General features: G+C 43.1%; 1 protein-coding gene across 3 annotated transcripts in view; it reads left to right on the top strand.

Annotated features, from left to right (window-relative positions):
• LOC118629716 (F-box/WD repeat-containing protein 12-like) overlaps positions 1 to 24,838 on the top strand; it is a 40,106-nt gene that overhangs the window by 6,455 nt on the left and 8,813 nt on the right. For 2 of the 3 annotated variants that reach the window (XM_036261302.1, XM_036261304.1), the window contains exons 3-5: positions 12,556 to 12,713; positions 13,122 to 13,240; positions 21,555 to 21,764. In XM_036261302.1, coding sequence (XP_036117195.1) covers positions 12,556 to 12,713; positions 13,122 to 13,240; positions 21,555 to 21,764 — 487 coding nt within the window. The remainder of the gene's footprint in view (positions 1 to 12,555; positions 12,714 to 13,121; positions 13,241 to 21,554; positions 21,765 to 24,838) is intronic. The other variant, XM_036261305.1, reaches the window with a different exon arrangement.

Below are 24,838 nucleotides of genomic sequence, written 5' to 3'. Positions count from 1 at the left end.
GTAACTGCCCCTTCTGAAACTTAGCATTTCTCCCCTCAATTTTAGTTTTGCTTATTCTCCTCCTTGCTACCAGCTAGCTGAACGTGCCCCTAGGGCAAGAGCTATGTCTCACTCACATTGGTGCCCACAGACTAGGTGGGGATTCAGTATTCTCTGCAGTGTGGATGAGCTAATATTTCATCCTCAACAATCTTGTGACAGTGGTGCTATCATAGAATTGATAATAATCACTTACAACTTAAGAATGCAGACTCTTGGAAATGGTGGATTAATGATCTCTTAAAGTTTTCTCCATAAAAACATTGAGAAAACTGACACAAATTGTCAAAATCAATTTTTATAGAACTCTGGAGATTAACCGGAGACTTACAGTAGTCTGGGAAATGTTTATTCAAGAAAAAAATGTCTTAATATCAGTAAGAACAGCAAGCGTTCACTTGCTGTATAACCCCCCTCCAACTCTGTGTTAGCCTTGAATGTCAGTAGCTCGTAGTCACATTGAAACCAGGAACCTGGCACTCATTGAGGGGAAGAATGGGATTAAAGAGCCTTTAAAACCTCATTACCAGAGAATTGTCATTATTTGACCTATCTGGTGTTTCTTAGAAGACCTTGTGCTGATTCCCTTTATTTTGCCTGACTTGGAGTTCACCCAGCGTGAAAAGCCTTTACCTTGGGGCATTTGTCAAAAATAATTACAGACAGCTGATTAAGTTCGTGGCTGTCAGAGCTGATGGATGACAGTTACAGAAACAATAGTATAACCAAAAAGCTTAAAACGAAAAGCACAGAATGTGATGATCTTAGGGATATTGGAAAGCTCAGACATATGCCTAGAAATCTACAAGGCCATGCACACATGCAAGGCTTTGTGCTAAATTGGGAAAGACCTAAGAGGGATCTAAACTGGCCTCTGGCTGACCTTGAGACTCTGTATGAGCAGAAAGTGAAGGATAAGGCTGAATGTTGAATGCATGCTCCAACGTACACACAGAGCCTTGGCAATGACTGGGAGACTTGGTGGTTCTAGACATTTAGGAAATCTCTGTCTAGTCATTAGTGAGCACTAAGTTAACCGAGCAGAGACTTAAGTGGCCAGACATAACAAAGAATACAGACTTTACAGAATTAGTTTAGAAATATCACTAAAACAATAATAACAAACAGAATAAACAACAAACATGGGGCAGGGGGAATCAGATTTTCAGAGTTCCACATTATGTATGTCATTTAAAATCTTCAGTTTTCCTTTTTGTTTTATTTTATTATTTTTTCATTAATTAATTTTTGTTACAGATGTTTCTCCTTTTCCCCTCACTGATCCCCCCTCCCTCTCCCTCCCCGCCCTGTCCCCAGTTTGTTGTCCATGCCCACTGTTCATGCATACATGCATATAAGTTCTGTGGTTTATCTCTCCCCCACCATCCCCTCTTCTGGGGATTGTCAGTCTGTACCCCACCTCCACGTCTCTGGGACTACCCCATTCCTCAGACTGTTATGTTCATTATATTCCACAATAAGTGAGATCATATGATACTTGTCCTTCTCTGTTTGGCTTGCCTCACTCAGGATGATACTGTCCAGGTCCCTCCATGTAGTCTCAAAGGACAAGAGATCTTTCTTTCTTACAGCTGTGTAGTACTCCATTGTGTATATGTACCACAGCTTTTTTATCCATTCGTCTATTGATGGACACTTGGGCTGTTTCCAGTTCTTAGCTATTGTAAATAGTGCTGCTATGAACATGGGGGTACATATATTCTTTCTGATTGGTGTTTCAGGCTTCTTAGCGTATATTCCTAGAAGTGGGATCACTGGGTCAAATGGAATTTAAATATTTAATTTTTTGAGGTAACACCATATTGATTTCCATAGTGGCTGCACCAGTCTGCATTTCCACCAGCAGTGTACCAGAGTCCCCTTTTCTCCACACCCTCGCCAACACTTGTTTGCTGATTTGTTGATGGCGGCCATTCTGACAGGTGTGAGGTGATACCTCATTGTTTTTGCATTTTTCTGATGATTACTGATGTTGAGTATTTCTTCATATGTCTCTTAACCATTTGTATGTCTGTTTAGAGAGGTGTGTATTTAGTTCCTCTGCTCATTTTTTAATTGGGTTCTTTGTCTTCCTCTTGTTGAGTTGTATGAGCACTCTATATATATTGGAAATTAACCCCTTATCTGATATATCGTTGGCATTGATGTTCTCCAATGCAGTGGGTTGCCTTTCCATTTTGCTGATTGTATCTTTTGCTGTGCAGAAGCTTTCGATTTTGATGTAGTCCCACGTGTTCATTTTTTTCATCTTTGTTTCTGTTGCCTTAGGTGATGTATCAGTGAAAATTCTGCTGCGTATGATGTCTGAAATTTTGTTGCCTACAGTTTCTTCTAGGATTTTTATGGATTCACGAGTCACATTTAAGTCTTTTATCCATTTTGAGTTTATTCTTGTGTAGGGTGTAAGTTGATGATCTAGTTTCATTTTTTTGCATGTAGCTGTCCAATTTTTCCAACACCATTTATTAAAGAGGCTGTCTTCACTGTATGCTCTTGCGCCCTTTGTCAAATATTAATTGAGCATATTGCCTTGGGTTCATTTCTGCATTCTCTGTTCTGTTCCATTGGTCTATATGCCTGTTCTTGTGCCAGTATCAGGCTGTTTTGATTATAGTGGCTTTGTAGTATAACCTGAAATCTGGTAATATGATCCCTCCAACTTTGTTCTTTATCAAGATTGCTGTGGCTATTTGGGGTCTTTTTTGGTTCCATATGAACTTTTGAAGTATTTTTTCTGTGAAGTATGTTGTTGGTATTTTGATGGGGTTAGCATTGAATCTATAGATTGCTTTGGGTAGTATAGACATTTTAATGATGTTAATTCTTCCAATCCAGGAACCAGGTACTGTATGTGCTTCCACTTTTTTATATCTTTCTCTATTTGTTTTTTCAATGACCTGTAGTTTTCTGTGAAGAAATCCTTTATTTCTGTGTTTAAGTTTATTCCTAGGTATCCTAATTTTTTTGCCACGGTGATAAATGGGACTTTTTTTCAGTTTTTCTTTCTGTGAGTTCATCATTGGTGTATAAGAATGCCATCGATTTCTTGATGTTAATTTTGTATCCTGCTGCTTTGCCCAATTTATTTGTTAAGTCTAATAAATTTTTGATGGAGTCTTTGGGGTTTTCTATGTATAATATCATGTCATCTGCGAATAATGACAGTTTCACTTCCTCCTTTCCAATTTGGATCTCTTTTATTTTTTCTTTCTGTCTGATTGCTGTGGCTAAGACTTCCAGTACTATGTTAAATAAGAGTGGTGAAACTGGGCGTCCTTGTCTTGTTCCTGTTCTTAAGGGAAATGCTTTTATTTTTTGCCCCTTGAGTATGATGTTGGCTGTAGGTCTTTCATATATGGCCTTTATTGTGTCAAGATATGACCCCTCTATTTCCAGATTGCTGAGCATGTTTATCAGAAATAGGTGTTGGATTTTGTCAAATGCTTTTTCAGTGTCTATTGATATGATCATATGATTTTTATCTTTCATTTTGTTTATGTGGTGTATCACATTTATTGATTTGCAAATATTGTACCAGCCTTGCATCCCTGGGATGAATCCCACTTGGTCATGGTGAATAATTTTTTTGATGTATTGCTGGATCTGATTTGCTAGTATTTTGTTCAGGATTTTGGTGTCTATGTTCATCAGGGATATTAGCCTATAGTTTTCCTTCGTTGTGTCTTTTTCTGGCTTTGGAATTAGAATTATGCCTGCTTCATAAAACGAGTTTGGAAGTCTTCCTTCCTCTTGAATTTTTTGAAATAGTTTGAGGAGAATGGGTGTTAGTTCTTCTTTGAATGTCGGTAAAATTTCCCCTTGAAGCCAACCGGCCCCGGGCTTTTGTTTGCTGGGAGAGTCTTGATTACCTCTTCAATTTCTTTTGTTGTTATTGGTCTGTTCAAGGTTTCTGTCTCTTACCAGTTCAGTTTTGGGAGACTGTGTGTTTCTAGAAATTTGTCCATTTCACTTAGATTGTCGAATTTTTTGCTGTATAATTGTTCGTAATATTTGTTAACAAATATTTGTATTTCTGTGGTGTCAGTTATCATTTCTCCTCTTTTGTTTCTGATTTTTTGTATTTGGGTTCTCTCTGTTTGTTTCTTGGTGAGTCTAGCTAACGGTCCATCAATCTTGTTTATCTTTTCAAAGAATCAGCTCTTTGTTTCATTGATGCTTTGAATTGTTTTTTTTGGTCTCCATGTCATTTATTTCTGCTCTGATCTTTATTATTTCGTTCTTCTACTTGTCTGGGATTTTCTTTTTGTTTGCTTTCTAGTTCTTTAATTTGTGAGGTTAGATAGTGTATTAGAAATTTTTCTTGTTTCTTGAGGTTGGCCTGTAGTACTATGAACTTCCCTCTCAGAACTGCTTTTGCTGCATCCCATAGATTTTGTGTTGTTGTGTCTTCATTTTCATTGGTTTCCAGGAAATTCTTAATTTCTTCCTTTATCTCCATTGTAACCCATTTATTGTTCAATAAGATGCTCTTTTGCCTCCATGTGTTCAAATGTCCCTGCATGTTCTTGTTGCAATTGATTTCTAGTTTCATGCCATTGTGATCTGAGAAGATGCTTGATATGATTTCTGTCTTCTTAAACTTGTCGATAGTTTGTGCCCTAACATGTGGTCTATCTTTGAGAATGTCCCATGTGCACTTGAGAAAAATGTGAATTCTGCAGTTTTGGGGTGTAATTTTCTGTAGTTATCTATTAAATCCATTTGATCTAGTGCTTCATTTAGAGTCTCTGTTTCCTTGTTAAGTTTTTGTCTACAAGATCTATCCAATGATGTCAGCGGGGTATTGAAGTCCCCTGCTATGATTGTATTGTTGTTGATTTCTCATTTGAAGTCCTCCAGAAGATTTTTAATATATATTGGTGCTCTTATATTGGGTGCATGTATGTTTACCAAGGTTATATCTTCCTATTGGATAGATCCTTTCAATATTATGTAGTGGCCTTCTTTGTCTCTAGTTATGGCCTTCATTTTGAAATCTACTTTATCAGATATGAGTATTGCTACCCCAGCTTTTTTTTGCTTTCCGTTTGCTTGAATGATATTTTTCTATCCCTTCACTTTCAACCTATGTGAGTCTTTTGTTGTGAGGTGGGTCTATCGTAAGCAACATATATGTGAGTCAAGCTTTCTTATCAAGTCAGCTACTCTGTGTCTTTTTATGGGATCATTCAAACCATTCCCATTTAAGGTGATAATTGATATGTACTTATTTATTGCCATTTTTGTTTAGTGTGGTTCTACTTTTCTTTCTATTTCTTCTACTAATTACAGCAGTCCCTTTAGCATATCTTGCAGTGCTGGTTTGGTGTTAATATATTTTGTTAGCCTTTTTTTTTTTTTTGGTCTGAGAAGCTCATTATTTGATCTTTTATATTGAACGATAGTCTTGCTGGATAGAGTAGTCTTGGATTCAGATCCTTGTTTTTCATGACCTTGATTACTTCATGCCACTCCCTTCTGGCCTGTAGTGTTTCTGTTGAGAAGTCAGCTGAGAGCCTTATAGAGTTTCCATTGTAAGTAACCTGTTGCTTATCTCTTGCTGCCTTTAGGAGTCTCTTTTTGTCTTTAATTTTTGGCATTTTAATTACTATGTGTCTTGGTTTGGGCCTGTTTGGGTTCTTCTTACTCGGGGCTGTCTGTGCTTCTTGAACTTGAATGCCTTCTTCCTTCACCAAGTTAGGAAAAATTTGTATCACTATTTCTTCAAATAAATTTTGTAACCCTTGCCAATTTTCTTCCTCTTTGGGGATTCCTATGATGCAAGTGTTACTGCGTTTCCAGTTGTCCCACAGTTCTCTTAAGCTATCTTCCTGTTTTTTAAATTGTTTTCCTGTTGGTTTTCTGATTGGTTGATTTTTTTCTTCCCTGTCTTCTAATTCACTGATCCGGTCCTCAGTTTTCTCTACTCTGCTGGTTAGTCCTTAATTTCTGTTATGTCATTCCTCATTTCCACTTGGTTTGTTTTCAATATTTCTATATCTTTACTCATGGCGCTGATGTCCTTACTCATGCTGTTGAACTTCCTCAAGATCATGGCTTTGAACTCTGCCTCTGATAATTAGCTTAGTTGCATTTCATTTGTCTCATCTTCGATAGAGTTCTCTTGTTCTTTCATTTGGGATTTGTTTCTGTGTTTCACCATTTTGGCTATCTCAGTGGGTTTTGGAGCCTGCCAAATTTTTCCTGTTGGTGTTGGTGTTCTGTTGTTTGTGGCTCCCTCTGCTGGGTTTGCATGAGCCTGGTTGGGCCCACGTTAAATAGCACTAAGTTTACTTTCCTGGGTAGATTTGCAAGCCCAGGAAAGGTTCAGTTATCCTCTAGCTTTTTGCCTGATGCCTAGTAGTCTTGGTTACTCTTTGCCTCGGAATGTACTCCTGGTGTTCTGCATAAGAGGATTTCAAGAGGGTGGGATAGATGCTGGTTGTTAATGAGCCTCAATTTGCATTTCTTTGCCTCACCTGGGAAAGGCTGAATCTCTGAGGGTGGGTGCTGCTGCTTTTCCCCACAGCTCGGGGAAGGAGCATACTGGCCCCCATCCTTTGTGGCTACATCTCAGCCGAAACTCTGAGTGCCCTCCAAATCCTGGGTGTGCCCACAGAGTTCCAGCCCAGTCTGCCCTCCCTCTGCTAGAGCCTCATTCGAGTGGTTGTAGCTATTTCAGTGGTCTGTCTCAGTTCTCTGTGCTGTGGAGCAGGCTTGGTCTTTATTCCCCAAGGCACTGCTCACAGCTAAGACTGCTGCTGTCCCTGGGCTCCCAGCCTGCCACCCTCTTGTGCCTCCGCAGATCCTACCAATGTCCCTGGTTATATGGTCCTGTCCTGCTGCTTTTCTGTTGCTTTTTTCTGAGGATTTGTCTATATTTTAGTTGTAATTCCTGGTTGGTCTTCGGTGATTGTCTGCGTAGCTTCTATTCACTCCACTTCCATTTTCACATCCTCTAGGCCTATCTTGTGCACAGCTGGGTCACACAGGCCTTTCTGGTGCCCTTGCACCCTGCAGGTCCCACAGGTAACTGGATTGCACAATCCCTTTGTGGACCCAGCTCTATGCCTATTATGTGGGCTGCTGGGTTGCACAGTCCTCTCTGGTGCTTCAGCACTCTGCAGGTCCCACGGGTTACTGGATGGCACAGTCTCTGCTGGGTCATGCAGGCCTCTGTGGTGCTTCTCCACCCCACAGGCCCCGTGGGTAACTAGAGTTCACAGTCCCTGCTGGGTTGCACACTTTTCTCTGGTGCTTCAACACCCTGCAGGTCCCGTGGGTAATTGGATGGCATAGTCCCTGCTGGGTCACATAGGCTTCTCTGGTGCTTCAGCACCCCACAGTCCTTATGGCTAACTAGATTTCACAGTCCTTGCTGGGTTGCCCAGTCCTCTCTGGTGCTTCAGCACCCCATAGGTCCCATGGGTAATTGGATGGCACAGTCCCTGCTGGGTCACACAGGCCTCTCTGGTGCTTCAGCACCCCGCAGGTCCCACGGGTAACTAGATTGCACAGTCCCTGCTGGGTTGCACAGACCTCTCTGGTGCCTCCACACCCTGCAGGTCCTGCGGGCTGGCAGCTGGATTGCATCACTCTCTCTCGGGCTCAGGCTTTCCATTGCACTTGTGGGCTCTGGACTGCACGGGCCTCTGTGGAGCCCCAGGTCCTGCTGCTGACAGCTGGGGAGTGCTGCCGCCTGGTGGCGCTCAACTTTTGCTCAGCTTTTGGTGTATTTTTTGGGGATGGGTCTCAGCTGCTGATCTGTGCTTGTGTTGCCTGAGGATGGATGTCTGCTTCCCAGCCTCTGTTGCTGGGGATATATCTCGACTCTGATCAGGCTGATACTATGGGGGATGGTGCTGGGCTCTGGGCTGTCTGCAGCTTCCACGACCAGCACCTTGGGAGCTCTACTACTAAGCACAGGTCTGTGACAACACAGGGTGTCCAGTGGTCCGATGGTGCCAGGTGTGCTGGTGGGCTTAGGTTGTTGGCCCTAGTCACTCCCACTGCCTCCTCTCAGGGATGACCCGGGATCTTCCAAAATGGTGGGACCTCCCTGCAGCGCATGGAGAAGCGCCCTGAATGGCCGCTAACCACAGTAGCTGGCTGCTCCCATGCACAGCACAGAAACTTTCTGCTCAGTGGCTCTGCACTGCTCAAGTTTTGTTGTACACCTTCATGTCCACTTACACTCTCTCACACACTCGCTCACTCTCTCACATACTCACTGTCCCTCCTTTTTTTCCTTTAGATCTAAAGCAGCTATTTTAAGAACAGTTGGCTCTTGAAAAATACAGGGGTTGGGAGTACCAAACTCCCACATAGTTGAAAATTTATGTATAACTCTTGACTCTTAATTACTAATAGCCTACTGTTTATCAGAAGCCTTACCAATAATATAAACAGTTGATTAATGCATATATTATATGTTAAGTGTATTTCTATATTACCATAACTAAGCTAGAGAAAAAATATTAGGAAAATCATAAGGAAGGGAAAATACATTAATAGTACTATACATACTTATTGGGAAAAAAACCCACTTATAGCACTGGCCAGTGTGGTTTAGTTGGTTGAGCATCGTCTCGAGCACTGAAAGGTTGCTGGTGTGATTCCCAATTGGGGCACATACCACATTGTGAGTTTGATCCCCGGTCGAGGTACGTGAAGGAGGCAGTCCATTGATGTTTCTTTCTCACATTGATGTTTCTCTATCTCCCCTCCCTTCCTCTCTCTCTAAAATCAATAAAAACATATTAAAAAATATCCACTTATAAGTGACTCATGCATTTCAAACCCATGTTGTTCAAGGGTCAACTGTATGTCCAACCATGTGGAAAGAACTAAAGGAAAGTAAGAGGACAGTGTCTCATTCAATATAGAATATCAATAAAGCCAAATACAGAAATAACTAAATAGAGAGGGTGGGATCAGGAGGAGGGTGTTAATGGGGGAAAAGGAGAAACATCTGTAACAAAAATAAATTAATAAAAAAAAATGTCCACACTACTTAAAGTCATTTATATAGTCAATGCAATCCCTATAAAAATTTTATTGGCATTTTTCACAGAAATCAAAAAGAAAAATTCTAAAATTTGTATCTATCCACAAAAGAACCTGAACAGATAAACAAATCTGGAGAAAGAACAAAACTGGAGGCACTATGCTCCCTGATTTCAAACTTTATTACAAAGCTAAAGTAATCAAACAGTATGGTACTGGCATAAAAATAGAGACATTGGTCAGTGGAACAGAATTGAGAGCCAAGAAATAAACCTATACAAGTAGGGTCAACTAATCAAGAATACTCAATGGGGAAGGGACTGTTTCTTCAATAAAAAGTGCTGACAAAAATGGATATTCACATGTGAAAGAATGAAATTGGACCCCTGTCTTACACACCACTCACAAAAATTAACTTGAAATGGATTAAGAACCTAAACATAAGACCTGAAACTATAAAACTCATAGAAAAAAACATAGGTAAAAAGCTCCCTGACAGTGGTCCTGGCAATGATTTTTTGGATATGACACCAAAAGCACAAGCAACAAAAGCAAAAATCCACCAGTAGACTACATGGAAAAGCTTCTGCAGCAGCCTGGTTTAATTTCCTCTTTGCCTACCAATGAAGATGGGTGCTTTCCCCAAGTGCAGACCTCTGAGAGCCACTTGCTTGGAAACTGCAAAAAGAATATGTTCCAGTGTTCTAACACACTAATGAATGTGCAATAAGAAAACAGGATTTCTAAAGCTTTTCATATGCGACAACATGGATAGACCTGAGGACATTAGGCTAAGTGAGGGAAGTCAGACACAGAAAGATAAGTACTATATGATCTCACGTATATGTGGAAACTAAAAAAAGCTCATAAAAACATAGTAAAATGGTACTTACAAGAGGATGGGAGGTGGGGGAATAGGATATTGCTGAAGGGTAAAAACTTGCAACGAGTGCTACAGGCATATTGTACTACTCAGAGTGCCTCGGAGATATTGTGGGTTCAGTTCCAGACCATTCAATAAAGTGAATATTGCAACAACAACAAAAAAAACCTGATAGAAATTATAAAGTAGAAAAGTACAATTCCAAATTAAAAATTCAAGAGCAGATTTGAGCAGGCAGAAGAAAGAATCAGTGAACTTGAAGTTACATCAATTGAGATTATCCAGTCTGAGGAACAGAGTGAATATAAAGATGAACGAGAATGCACAGTGCCTAAGAAACCTGTAGAACACCATCAGGCATGCCAATAATGCATAATAGGAGTCCCAGAATGACAAGAAAGGAAAAGGGAAGAAAGTATTTAAAGACGAATGACTGAAAACTGTCCAAATTTGATGAAAAATATTAATTTACACATCCAAAATCTCAATGAACAGCAAGTAGGATAAACTCATTTTCACATTGAGACACATCATAATCCAGCTTAAGGCCAAAATAATAGAGAAACTTGAAAACATCCAGAGAGAACAATTCTTCATGTTTAAGAGACACCCCCCTCTCCATGAAATTAACAGTGATTTCTCAAAAACCATGGAGCCCAGAAGGTTGTGGGATGATGTATTGAAAGGAAAAGATTGTCACTGAGAATTCTGTGTCTAACAAAATCAAGGAGAATATTAAGACATTCCCACATGAACAAAAGCTTATTTTGCTAGTAGACTTGCCCTGCAAGAAATACTAAAGGGAGTCTTCAGACTGAGGACATTAGATAGGAACTTGAAACCACTTGAAGAAATATAGAGCACTTTAAAATGACTATATAAGCATATATGAAAGGAGGTATAAGTGTATTTTTTGTAACTTTTTCTCTTATGTGAGTTAAAAGACTGCATAAGCCAGTAATTGTCAGTCTCCTTTGGGTACATGATGTATAAAGATGTAATTCATATAACAATAACAGCATGAATGAGGAGCAGGAGCTTTATCAGAGCACAGTTTTTGAATACTGTTGAAATTAAGTAGTTATTAAAAGTAGATTGTCATGCCCTGACCGGTTTTCTCAGTGGTTAGAGCGTCAGCCTGCAGACCATTGAGTCATGGTTTTGATTCTGGTCAAAGGCAAATACATCAGCTGCAATTTGTCCCCAGCCCTGGTTGGGGTCATGTGGGAGGCAGCCACTCATGTGTGTGTGTCTCTCTCTCTCTCTCTCTCTCTCTCTCTCTCTCTCTCTTATCCTCTTTCTCCCTCCTACTCTATCTGAACAAAAATGGAAAAATGTCCTCAGGTGAGGATTAAAAAAAAAAGTAGATTGTCATGAGTTAGCTTATTTCAGCATAAATAAAATGTGAATTTTGTTTAAAGTTAAAAGAAAAATATTTTAATAGTAATCTTCAAAGCGACCATTATGAATTAAAAAAACTATGGTGTAAGAAACAACAGGGCAATAAAATAGGCTAAAAAATATTCAATACAAAAGAAGACAGTGATAGAGGAAGAGAAGGAAAAATACATAGAAATGTAGAAATAAGCAAAATGACATGTAAATACTATATTTTGTTGTTGTTGTTAATCCTCACCCGAGGATATTTTTCCCACTGATTTTAGAGGGAGTGGAAGGGAGGGGGGAAGAGAGAGAGAGAGGAGAGAGAGAGACATCAATGTGAGAGAGACATATCGATTGGTTGCCTCCTGCATGCTCTTCAACCAGGCTGAGGATCAAATCTGCAACCCAGGTACATGCCTTTGACTGAGAAGTAAACCTGCGACCCTCCAGTGCATAGGTAGATGCTCTAACCACTGACCCACGCCCTAACCACTGACCCACGCCCTAACCACTGACCCACACCGGCCACGGCAAATACATTATTTATGGTTACATCGAATGTATATGAATTAAACATTCCAATAAAAAGGCAGAGATTGGCAGAAGGGATTAAAACTTTATACTGTCTGCAGTAGACACATTTTAGATTCAGAGTCTCAGGCTGAAAATAAAAGAATGGAAACAGATACAGCATGCAAAAAGAGACCTGGAATGCCAAGCTAATAACAGACAAAATAGACTTGAAGGCAAAAAGTATTACTGGAGACAAAGAAGGATGTCTTATAATAAACAGATTAATCTATCAAGGTCTAAAATTTATAAACATATATACACCTGATAACAAACTACATGATGAGCTAACAGAATTGAAGGGAAAAAGATGATTCAGCAGTAAGATTTGGATTCTTCAAAATATGCAGACCCTTGAACTTCAGTTATACCTGCATAACTTGGGGTAAGTGTTGACCTCTGTCCTCGTGTGTGGAATGGAGATCAGAATTGACTGGGTAGACACACAGCACTTCCACCCCACGTGGGGAGCACTCATTATGTCTCGCATCATTTTGCCCATTTAACAGGAGAGGAAATTGAGGTCTACGCAGGCAAAGTGAGGTGTTCAAGCGAATAGATGGTGAAGCCGGGAATTAAAGCTAGGCCCATGACACCACAGTACCTTCTAATGACTGTTCTGTCCTGTCTGGGACTGTGGGTCTGTTTGTCAGGCAGCTGTGTCTGAGACGCTGGCCCTGTAAAGACTCCCAGATGACGCTGGGCACACAAACATGGAAACAGTACTATCTCTGCCGATCGGAGCTGGAGTTCCGGATGGAATCTGGGCGGCCAGAGGACTTCGTCTGCAAAGCCATTGCTGGGCACAAAGGTATGGCGTGGGGATGTGGTAGCTGCGAGCTCTCCCCCACCCGCGCTCCCTGGTCCGGTCTCATGGGGTTTGTGTTTCAGCCAGTGAGTTGGAAAATGCCCCTTGACGGGCATGTACCATGCTGGATTCTCCATCCGTGTTAAGTCATTTAACAGTCACTGTAACCCTGTGAGGAAGGGGGTCATTGCATCTGTTTCACGGTTGCGTGGCTGGTAGGTGGTAGGCAGGCCTGGGCGTGAAACCCACGTTGTAAGCCTGAAGCCCCAGCCCTTTCTGGCACTGCGGTCTCCAGATCATGCCCGTTGTGCTGCTCAGACAACGGAGTGGCGGTCTCACCGGCCCTTCGCCGGTGGAGTGTGCACATTCCAGACATGAGTGCTCATCTGAGGCAAGTCTGTTCTCTTGCAGGAGCGATAGCCAAGCTGGCCTACCTCTCACCCAAGGAGCCCTGCTTCGACGGGCGGGGGAAGTCCGTGGCGTGCACTGTGTCCGCGGACGGCACTGTGCGTGCCTGGGATCTGCGTGAGGTGAGAGGCTTGGCGGGGGCCAGGGTGAGCACCGAGTGCCCTCAGTCTCATGTAGCCATCGCAGGCGACTTTGAGGGGAGGAGTGGGAGCCCCATTGTACAGACGAGAAATCTGAGCAGCAAGAGGCTCGTCGCCAGGTCACGCTTGAAACCGCAGTCTGAGCAATGGCCAACGCCCCGCACTCCTGCGCGCAGTGCGGTTTGCCTCGGGCTGGCAGCTGCCTCCCGGGCTGCGGTTTCCACACTGAAGCTGATGCTGGCCCCCTGGCGGTTGTGCCTGGTGAATTGCAGCTTTTGGTCTCCCCCAGGGGCAAACCTGGTGTGGAAACCTTGAAACTTGATTAGGATTTCACACATTGTTGGTGCTCACAGTTTAAAAGCTTCCCTATCCATTTTCTCATTTGATTCTCACAGCAGCTGAGCAGACTACTCAGTATTATTATCATCCTGATTTTATACGAGTATACACTGAGACAGGAGAGGGGGTGTCTCGGAGTCTGATTCCCTGCAAATTCGGGGTTCTGCCTGGGCCACACATAGCAGTAACCCGACCTCCTATAATGGGTCCTCTGGAAAACTAGGTTACTTTGCGTTTTCGGATGCCCTAGACAAGCAAAGCCCCCCTAGTACCTCCTGGTGAGGTGGGTGCTTATCTCCCTGTGGCTCAGTTCTGCTGGAAGTGACAGGTCCTTTCCCATGAATGCCGTGCACAGGGCAGAGGGGCGTCCCCCAGCAGGGCTCCTGGAGGCTCCCCCTAACTCCCCACAGATCACCCGCCTCTGGCCTGTGAAGAGGGCACCCTGGCTCTCAGCGACCTCTGTTGTGACCTGGGCCTTCCTTTTCAGTCTGCTTGAGTAGCTGGCTCATGGGAGTTGCGTTCTCGTACCTTGTCCAGCCTTGGGTGACTGCCCTGCCCAGACTCTATATCAGAAACCAGGAGAGAGAACGAGTGTGAACTCTGTTTCTTTGGTGATGGCGGGCGGTGCTTTGAAATGACCTGCTGAGATCTGAGGCCACTCGTGGCTGTGGATGCGTGAGTGAGTCTCTGGAAGTCCCAGCTGGACCCCGCCCAGGGTTCCCGGCAGGTGCAGGGTTCCAGACCAGTCCTGTAAGGGGCTCCAGGAACCGGGCAGGGACTTGCAAAGGGAAAATCAGGCGGGGTGAGGGCAGGGGGGCAGGAGGGCCAGAGCAGTTTTGAAATGAATTATGGTTAGTTATCATTTGTTTTGCTTTTGAATCATAAAAGTAAAACTCTGTCAAGGCTTTTATATAAGAGGAAAAATGGAACTAAAAGATCCTTCGTAGAAGTAAAAAGCACGCTCTCCTACTGCTTTCTCAGGTTCTTTTCCCTGAGGCAACCACTTTTTAATCGTTTCTGACTTTAGTTTTCTTGGTGGCAATCAATAAACTGATTTTTATATTTGATTAATAGATACTTTTTCTTGATCTATATACTTTAGAGACAGTCTGTTGACTGACTGCTTTCCAGAAACATTTTTATTTTCCAGGGACTTTTTATTATTCTCTGCTTGCCCTTTTTTTGTTTAAAGGATACAGTTATTTGCATCATTTCTCTTTCTTTCATGATTAGTTTTTCAGTTGTTCATCTTGTTTTTTCTTTGTCACGTGCTTGTTTTTTCTTATACACATGACACTGATTGACACATAATTCCCAGTGGTTGGTTGGTGTGGGTGGCCGGCTTGTGTTTCCTTGCACTTGTGTCCATGATGCTGATTGACACGTGATTCCCAGTGGTTGGTTGGTGTGGGTGGCCGGCTTGTGTTTCCTTGCACTTGTGTCCATGATGCTGATTGACACGTGATTCCCAGTGGTTGGTTGGTGTGGGTGGCCGGCTTGTGTTTCCTTGCACTTCTGTTGCGTGTTTCCCCACAAGCCTCTCCTGGAAGGACCTGCCTCGGGCGTGGACATATGGCCATCGGCAGGCATAGGGTTAGGGGGCCTTGGGCAAGAGGAAGACCTGAAAGCTGGGTGGTTCCATAGTTGCCAGAACACGAAGGTCTGACTTGCACTGAGAGCCTTGGTGCGGGAGTTGGCGCGTGCTCTCTAAGGGCCAGGTGGAGATATTTTAACTTTGCAGGCCTCGTGGGCTCTGTCACAGCTACATTGCTGCCGTGCCGAAGCAGCCACTGACAACAGGGACACAGGAAAGTACTGTGTTCCAATAAAACTGCATTGTGAACTCTGAAATGTGTGTTTCATGTAATTTTCACGTCATGAAATATTCTTTTGATTTTTTAAAAAAAACTAAAATACAGAATGGGCAGTGGGATGGTTTTGGTTACAGGCCATAGTTTACCAAACTCGACTTAGTGCATGGTCTTCCAGAGTGGGAACTGTGTCAGGGTGGTGGAACCTTCTGCACCCATTCGGCCTGGTTTCCCAATATCAGTACCTTTCTGAGCATTTGCTTGAACCTTATTTTTAAAAAGTTTAGTCATCGCCCTGGTGGTATTGGCTCAGCAGTTAGAGCATCAGCCTGTGGTCCAGAGAGACCTGGGTTCGATTCCCGCTAAGGGCGCGTACCTCGGTTGCAATTTGTCCCCGGCCCTGGTTGGTCGTGCAGGTGGCAACCACTCAATGTGTCCCTTTCACATCGATGCTTCTCTCTCTCTCTCTCTCTCTCTTTCTCTCTCTCTCTCTTTCTCTCTCTCCCTCCCACTCTGTCTGAACAAAAAATGGAAAAATGTCCTCGGGTGAGGATAAAAAACATAAATAGATAAATAAAAAGTCAGTCATCTGGTTGAGTCATGCAGTATGTGTCTTTTCAGGTTGGCTCCGTTCACTTAGCAGAATGCCTTTGTAGTCATCCCCCTGTCTGCCGGGGATTCCTTCCAAGACCCCCATGTTTGCCTGAAACTCTGGACATTGCTGAACCCTATAAAGACTAAGTTTCTTATACACACGCCTACGATAAAGGTTAATTTATAAATTAGGCACAGGAAGAGATTAGCAATAACGATAATAAAATGGATCAATTGTAATTTTTTTACATTTTTTTTCTTTAATTCGTCAACAGTTATTTCTGTATATGATTGAAAGTAGGATTTGCCTGTAGTTTCTTCCCACTAGATAACTGTTTGTCTCAGCATTGTTTCTTGAATAAACAGTCTTTTCTGCACTGACTTATAGTGCCCCCTATTTTATATATCAAATTCCATGTATATTTGGGCCTCTGTTTGACCTCTTTTCTGTTTTATTTATTTGCATGGTTGTTGTGCTGGTATCATGTTCTTTGGAGCTTGTAATTTAGGTTCATGAAGTTTTGAATGTCTGTAGGGCAGATTCTTCTACAGTTGTGCTTTCAAAACTTTTTTCATAGTCATTCTTCCACCTGAGCTCTGGAACCATTTTTTTGAGGTCTAAAACAAATCACATTTTAATTATGATTGATTTGCATACTTTCATAAATCATTTTGGAAAGGGCTTACATTTTATAATGCATTAAATCTTCCCATTGAGAAACATGGGCTGTTTCTATCTGTCAGTTCTCATGTTGATAAATCCAGTCTTTGTGGAAAGAATAAGTTTAGCAAGAGGAGTAGAATATTCATTTTGTTGTTAATAATAGCTAGTAAGTTGCTAAGTAATATTCTAGTAATAGTATAAGTGGGATATTTTTTTCTATTTGTTTCTCTCTTGACATTGTGAGTATAAAGGAAAACTATTGATTTTTTTGTATTTGTATCTTTTTAAAACTTTTTAACCTCACCCGAGGACATTTTTGCATTTATCCTCAGATACAGCGGGAGGGAGAGAGAGAAACATTAATGTGAGAGAGACACATCAACTGGTTGCCACCCACATGACCCCAACCGGGGCCGGGGCAAACTGCAACCGAGATACGCGCCCTTAGTGGGAACTGAACCCAGGTCTCTCTGGACTGCAGGCCGACGCTGTAACCGCTGAGCCAAATCGGCCAGGGCTCTAAGTATGATTTCTCTTTTATTGGGGTAAGAACATATAACATGAGATCTGCCCTCTGACCAGGTTTTTAAGTGCACAGTAACTATAGGCACAGTGCTGCTGGCCGATCCCCAGAACTCACTTGTCCTGCGTGACTGACACTTTACACCCATGAACAGCAGCTCCCCGTGGCTCTTCCCCAGCCCCTGGCAAGCAGCAGCCAGTTCTGCTGTCTGCTTCTATGAGTTTGACTCTCTTAGTACCTTGTCAGTGGAATCCTACAGTATTTTCCCTCCTATGTGAGCTTATTTCACTTAGCATAATGTTCTTAAAATTCACCCATGTTGTCACATATTGGAGGATTCCCTTCCATCGTTTCCATATCTTGACTCCTGTGAATAATGCTGCAATGAACACGGGAGTGTGGATCCTTCAGGATCTTGATTTCAATTCTTAGAATAAATACCTAGAAGTGGGATTGCTGGATTGTACTGTAATTCTATTTTTAATTTTTTGAGGAACCTCTATACTGCTTTCTGTAGTGGCTGTACCACTTTATGTTCCCACCAACAGTGCACAAGAGTTCCAGTTTCTCCACATCCTCACCAACACTTTTTTTTCATAACAACCACGTGTGAGGTGGTAGCTCGTGGTCTTGATTTACACTTCCCTGATGATTGGTGACGTTGAGCACGGTTGGCCATTTGTATGTCTTAGGGAAATGTCTGTTCAAGTCTTTATCCCATTTTTATATCAGGTTGTTTTCTTTTGCTCGAGTTATAGGAGCTCCTTACATACTTTGGAAATTAACCCTTTATCTGATAGTTTGCAAATATTTTCTGCCATTCAATATTTTACCTTTTTTTTTGTTGTTCATTGTTTCCTTTGCTGTGCAGGTGTCTTTTGAATTTTACATTTGTTTTTAGTGTCTGATAAATATCAGTTTAATATATAATTGTCCTATGTTAATTAGAGATTTTTTAAAAATCAGGAATGGCTGTTGAGATTTGGCAATAGGTGCCAGTGCTTTTGGGGGCATTCATGATTATTTTCTATGGTTCCCCAGTTTTAATTTGAGAATATAATAAATTATTTGAACTGTCCTTGCATTTCCGAAACCAACCCTAATAGATCATAGTGTGTGTGTGTGAATAAATATATATATATATGTACACACACACACACACATATATATAAAATAATGTATTGCTGGGATTCTGAATAACAATACTTAAACATATTTAATTTCTATTCCTAAGTTATATTTGTCTATATTCTGTTTTGTTGCTACTTTCATGGAATACATCACAGAGCTTTATAACATTTTATATAACCTGAAATAACAGACACATTACAGGCATTACACATTTCTTAAGGGATGGATTGAGTCATTTGTGAAGTAACTGGGCCTTTTGTCTCTGCCTGTTCAGTTTCCTCTGTTCGCTCCAGGTTTTTACTTGTTCTTTGTTCAAGTTGAATCACTTCTATTTTGCTAGGAAATTATTTATTCTAAATTTTCATTTCAGTGCCCTAACGCTGCCTGTTGCTGGACATGCTGCTCTCGTCTCATTTCTGGCTGTGGTACCACTGGGTGCTTATAAGTTTTGTCAGCATGTTGCCCATCATTTATTTAACATTTTTTGGATCTATACTCAGGAGTATATATTTTTAAATATTTATTTATTTATAAAAGTCATGACAATTTTTTTTTATCCTTACCCAAGGACATTTTTTTATTTTTTGTTCACACAGAGTGGGAGGGAGAGAGAGGAAGAGAGAGACACATTGACATGAAAGGGACACATCGAGTGGCTGCCGCACACACAACCCAACCAGGGCTGGGGACAAACTGCAACCGAGGTACATGCCCTTAGCGGGAACCAAACCCGGGTCTCTCTGGATCGCAGGGTGACGCTCTAACTGCCGAGCCAAACCGGCCAGGGCCATGACAGTATTTTGAAAAAAATAATTGTAAGTGTTACCAGAAAGGGGACCTGGCCTTCGGCAAGTGCCGAGGGCTGGGTCGGTAGTGTATGGGTTCTTGACTTCCCGTAGAAAGTGTCACAACACAGGTGCAGGTGAATTTTAGAGACCGTTGTTGAAAGCTGGGGACACTGAAACAGGAGGCCTGGAGAAATGAGCCCAGGCTGGTCTGTGTCAGCTCACTAAGAAGTCAGAGAAAAGGGGGTCTGGGGACAGGGACAGGGGGTTTGCCTGGGATGAACTGCCACTGCCCATGCTGTCCTGGTTGTAAGCCTCGTGGGGTCCCTTAGAGTCTAGGAGATGCTGCCTGTGGGGCCATAGAGGTGTGCTCCTAGGAAGGAGAGTACGCTGGGTCCTTTGTCTTGAGGTTTTTATTTCTCTCTGGCTGGCGGGCAGCTTTTTTCTTTTAATTTAAACTTGTCTTTATTGTTGAATGTATTACAGATGTCCCCCCTTTTCCCACCCATTGAACATCCCTCCTTCCTACTCCTGACCCCCTCCTGCCTTCCCTATCCTATTGTCTGTGTCCATTGGTTATGCATATATGCATAGAAGTTCTTTGGTTTATCTCTTCCTGTCCTCCCTCCTCCCTTCCTTCTGAAGTTCATCAGTCTAACAACCAATTTGTACTTCTTAATTCCTTCATCTGTTTCACCCATTCCCCCAGCCCCCTCCCATCTGGCAAGCAACAAAATGTCCTCTGTATCTATGAGTCTATTTCTTTTCTGCTTGTTCAATTTGTTTGTAGATTCAATTGTTGAAAGATATGTATTCATTGCCATTTTAGTGTTCATTTTTTTTTATATTTAAACAAGTGCCTTTTTTGCATTTCAAACTTTTTTTATTTTTTCCATTAATTAATTAATTTTTGTTACAGATGCTTCTTCTTTTTTTCTCAATGACACCTTCCTCCTGATCCCTCTCCACAGCATTGTTGTCTATGTCCATAGGTTATGCATATATGAATATAAGTTCTTTCATTTATCTCTTCCCTCACCCCTGCTGCCCTCCTTTTAAGTTTGTCAGTCTGAACCCTACTGCTATGTCTCTAGGTCTGTTTTGTTCATCCGTTTATTTTGCTCATTATATTCCACAAATAAGTGAGATCATGTGATTCTTTTTAATAGCTTCTACCTCTTTTTTCAAGCTCCCACTGAGTTCTCATTAAGTTGCTTGTAATTCTCACTAAGTTATTTGAGTATCCTCACTACCATTACGTTGAATTCCTTATCTGACAAATTTGCTTGCCTTCATTTCATTTAGTTCTTTTTCTGGTGATTCCTCCTTTTCTTTCATTTGGCGGTTGTTTCTTTGTCTCACCATTTTCACGGTCCGATAAGTCAGGGCGCACCAGGTCACGTGTGGAGGTGGGTGTGTCCAGGGGCATCGGGTCATGGCGGGGTCAGATCTTGGATCAGTCCCGTCCAGGGCTGCTAGCCTCTCCCGGCGGCATCTGCAGTGGTGAGGCAGCTGGCTCTTGGCTCGTGCGAGGGCTGTGGGGTCAGAGGCTCTGTTCTGGTGCGTGGCCCATCCCAGGGAAGGCATGCTAGCTGATTTGTTGACCTGATGGGGAAGAAAGAAGCTAGTGGAAGAATACTGAGATATCAGGAGTGGAAAAGAGATACCAACCATGATAAAGAGATAACATATGATAGAAAAATGGTCATGATAACCCCCAGGTTTGGAAAGAAACCTTGTGTGTTAGCTGTGGGAGACTTGGGAACAGTGACTAGTGGATTGGTTCCCGGATACCCTGACCTAATGTACCGTGGCCCCCCGGGCACTCGGGCTCTTGACCTCTCCAGTGCAGCTCTCAGAATCCTGGGAAGAGACCATGGAATCGACCCCGCTGGGGCCATCGGTTTTCCCCGGGCGTGGGCGTGGGCCTGGCAGGCTGCGTGTGGAGCTGCGGGGTGCACCGTATGCTGTGCAGTGGGTGTCCAGTCAGGGCAGCTGCTGATATGCAGCGTAGAGTGTTCATAGCCACAGCCCTTGGCTTCCTGTGGAGCTGCCCAGGACTGAACGAGGTGCTCTGCGTGGAGGCTCTGGTGCCGCGCGTGGCCAGGCCGAGCCACGTGTGTAGGGCTGGATCCTGCCTCCCCGCCCAGCCTTCCTCAGGGAGCTGTAGGTCACCACTGGGAGTGCATCAGACATACGGGCCAGTGCGCATGCAGGACCCCACCCTTGGTCCTTCTGGTGATGCCACCCAGCCCTCCGGAAGTCCCCACACACCCACGCCCAGCCGCCTCCGCGGTGTTCCCTGCCATGCCGTCAGCCTGTGGGGTGGGGATGGGGCTCTTGCATCTGCATGTCCCCAGTGTGTACTGGTGAGGGCCGAGTGGAAGAATGTGTTTATGAAACAAACATGCCCTATAGAGGTTCTTATATTAGTTTTGTTGTTGCCCAGGGCACAGAGATCTGGTCCAGCCCTCTACAGCCTGCTGCTCTGGTGAATTTGGTAACTTACCCTCAGCTGCAGCTGGTTGTCACCGTGGACAAGGAGGGACTAATCAAAGTGTGGAAAGCAGAGAATGGGTCAGAGTCAGCCTCCTTCCGCCTACCTATGGACTCGTCTGCGTTGGAGGCCTGTGACCATCCAGAGGGTCCCTTCCTGCTGGTGAGTACCCAGCGCTCAGAAGCCTGTGTGGGTGCTAGCAGTCTCCCAGCTGCGGGCACAGGAAGGTTGGCATGCCCGGCCACAGCGGGTTGGAGCCCTGGGTGGATTAGCAAGTGTTGCAGCCTAACAGTAAGGCTGGGCTGAGAGTGAACAGTCTCTGCACCTTGCACCGAAAGGTGGCGGGTTCAGTTTCTGATCACATAACCCAGGTTGTGAGTTCGATCCACACTTGGGGCACATACAGGCGGCAACTGATCAGTGTTTCTCTCTCACATTGATATTTCTCTCTCTTCCTCTCCCTTCCTTTCTTTCTAAAATCAATAAAAACATATCCTTGGGTGAGGATAAAAAAAAAAAGAGAATAGTACCAACTAGAACTGGCAGGATAAACAGCAGACAATGTTGTAAGACCACAGAAGCTTCAGGCAGTGTGGTTATTGGGCACAGACACCAAGGTAGCAGTGGTCGCTGTGATCAGGGGATACATTTCAGCAGAGAACGTAATAAAAAATGACACAGGCACGGACGACAGTAAGGTGATTACCAGTGGGAACGGGTTGTGGTGGGAGGTAGAGGAGGGTAAAGGGGACATTTATGGTGATGGAAGGAGACTCGACTTGGGGTGGTGAACACCATACAATGTACAGGTGACGTCTTATAGAACTGTACACCTGAAACCTATATAATTTTATTAACCAATGTCACCCCAATAAATGCAATAAAAATTTTTTTAAAGCTATAAAAAATGACATATTGGATTTAGAAAAGAACCAAGTGGATACTCTTTTTTTTTTTTTTTTTTTTTAATCCTCACCCGAGGACATTTTTCCATTTTTTGTTCAGATAGAGTGGGAGGGAGAGAGAGGAAGAGAGAGAGAGAAACATCGACGTGAAGGGACACATCGAGTGGCTGCCACCCGCACGACCAACCAGGGCCGGGGACAAACTGCAACCGAGGTACGTGCCCTTAGCGGGAACCGAACCCGGGTCTCTCTGTACCGCAGGCCGACGCTTTAACCGCTGAGCCAAACCGGCCAGGGCCCAAGTGGATACTCTTGAACAGAAAAACTGAATAACAAGGGGAATGGACTTGTGGGCAGGGTGGACAGTGGGCCAGAGACTGGGGTGGATGAAGGAAGCTGGTGGGCACTGCCACATCCTACTCCTTAGCTTAAGTGGGGACCTGAATGTTTTCTTTATAGTAATTTATTGAGCTCTACGTTTATGTTTTGGGCAGTTTGCCATATATGTGTTGTATACATCAATTAAAAAGTCAGAATATAGAATTAGTGAGCTGAAAGATAAAAGAAATGATCTAGAACAACAGAGCAGGGATATCAAGAGTGGTGACTGCAGAAGGGAGGGCAAGAGCTGGGGACCAGTGCTCCTCCCTCCCTCCCTCCCTCCCTCCCTCCCTGGGAGAGGGAGGGAGAGAGAAACATTGATGAGAGAACATGGACTGACCACCTCCTTCATGCCCCAACTGGGGATTTGGCCCACAACCTGGGCATGTGTCCTGACCGGGAATGGAACTGGTGACCTCTTGAGTCGATGCTCAGCCACTAGGCCACACCAGCCTGGCAGACCAGTGCTTCTAAGACATGAATCACCCGGGGCTCGTGTGTAAAGGCAGCTTCTGATCTAGTGGGTCCCTGGGGATGCCTGAGATGCTGATGTTTTAACAGGCTTCTTAGGAATATTGAAGCTGCTAGTCCACAGACCACCCTTTGGGTAGCAAGGCCGGGAAGGATCTCTGAAAAAATGTAGTATTTGCTATCCCAGCAGTAGGTGAGGCACCACCTTTCTGTCGTCTTGATGCTGAGGGGTAGCTTGGCTGGGCACCAGGTACGATTTCACTGTTGTTCTTCCTGTCAAAAAGTCGACTGGTACTCTGACTTCCCTCGTTAGACACTTGGATTTTTAAAATAAAAAGCCTTAAAGATAGTTTGCAATATTGAAAGTCTGGTAGTTGTACCGTGACACCGTTTGCAGTGATCACCCTGCGCCATCTTTCCCAAGAACATACAAATCCTTTAATCACAGATTCAGACTTTTTTTTTATTTCTAGAAAGTTTCACTATATATGAATTTTAAATATTACTCTGTTAATGAATGTTTCCTTTGTAAGAACTTTATTCGTGTTTATTAGATCTTGCCTATCTTCTGGGATACTTCCTGTTTGTTTTAGCTTTTCCTTCCATTTTTGTTCTCTTACCTGTTTTCTTCTCCTCTTTTAGTGCCCTTATTTGTTCAGCAGTGTGTTTTCTCTTTTAGGTGTATTATCTTCATTTTTGAGATAACTTGTTCTTTTTTCCCCTAATATGTTTTTACTGATTATTTAGGGAGAGAGGAAGGGGGAGAGGGAGGCAGAAACATTAATGTGAGAGAGAAACATCGATTGGTTGCCTCCCATATGGCACCCCGACCAGGGACTGAACCCTCAACCTGGGCATGTGCCCTGACTGGGAATGAACTGGCGATCTTTTGGTACACAGGACAATGCTCAGCCAACGGAGCCGCCTCAGCCAAGGCGAGATCACTTTTTGATCAGTATCTTTCCTGAATTAATTTAATTCTTATTTCATATCCTGAATGTTGAATTTCTGATTCAAGCTGTCCTTTCATATGCTTATTTTATGATATTTAACTCCTGTCCAGGTGGTTACCAGTCCGATTCCTGGTTGTTCTTGGGTGGGATAGTTTTCCCAGCTAAGATGGTTGATTCTCACTTTTCATGACCTTGTTTGAATATTTCCATTTTCTACGCATTTTGAAGTTTTTGTGTTTTTTCCTGGAAAGTAAGAACCGATGATTTTATGTAAGTTGAACAGAAAGTCCAGATTGTGTTCCATGGGCAAATGTCTGCCGAAAACGTTCCTTTAAAACAGTAGCTGGAGGACAAGCTATTCAAGAAATGGAGCACCTGCCCATTAGAAGGGAGAAGCTGAGCTACTCCCCCACCGCTCTGTTTGTGGAAATACACTAGAATAATTAAAAACTAAATGTAAAAGGCAGTTAAACAGTTATCTGAGGAATGTATAAAGTGGTTTTTTAACATCAGTCTGGGATGTGCC

Source organism: Molossus molossus, unplaced genomic scaffold, assembly GCF_014108415.1.
Source record: "Molossus molossus isolate mMolMol1 unplaced genomic scaffold, mMolMol1.p scaffold_m16_p_14, whole genome shotgun sequence".
Taxonomy (NCBI): domain Eukaryota; kingdom Metazoa; phylum Chordata; class Mammalia; order Chiroptera; family Molossidae; genus Molossus; species Molossus molossus.
Note: the sequence above shows the minus strand (reverse complement) of the source record. Positions and strands in the feature narration are given on the sequence as shown.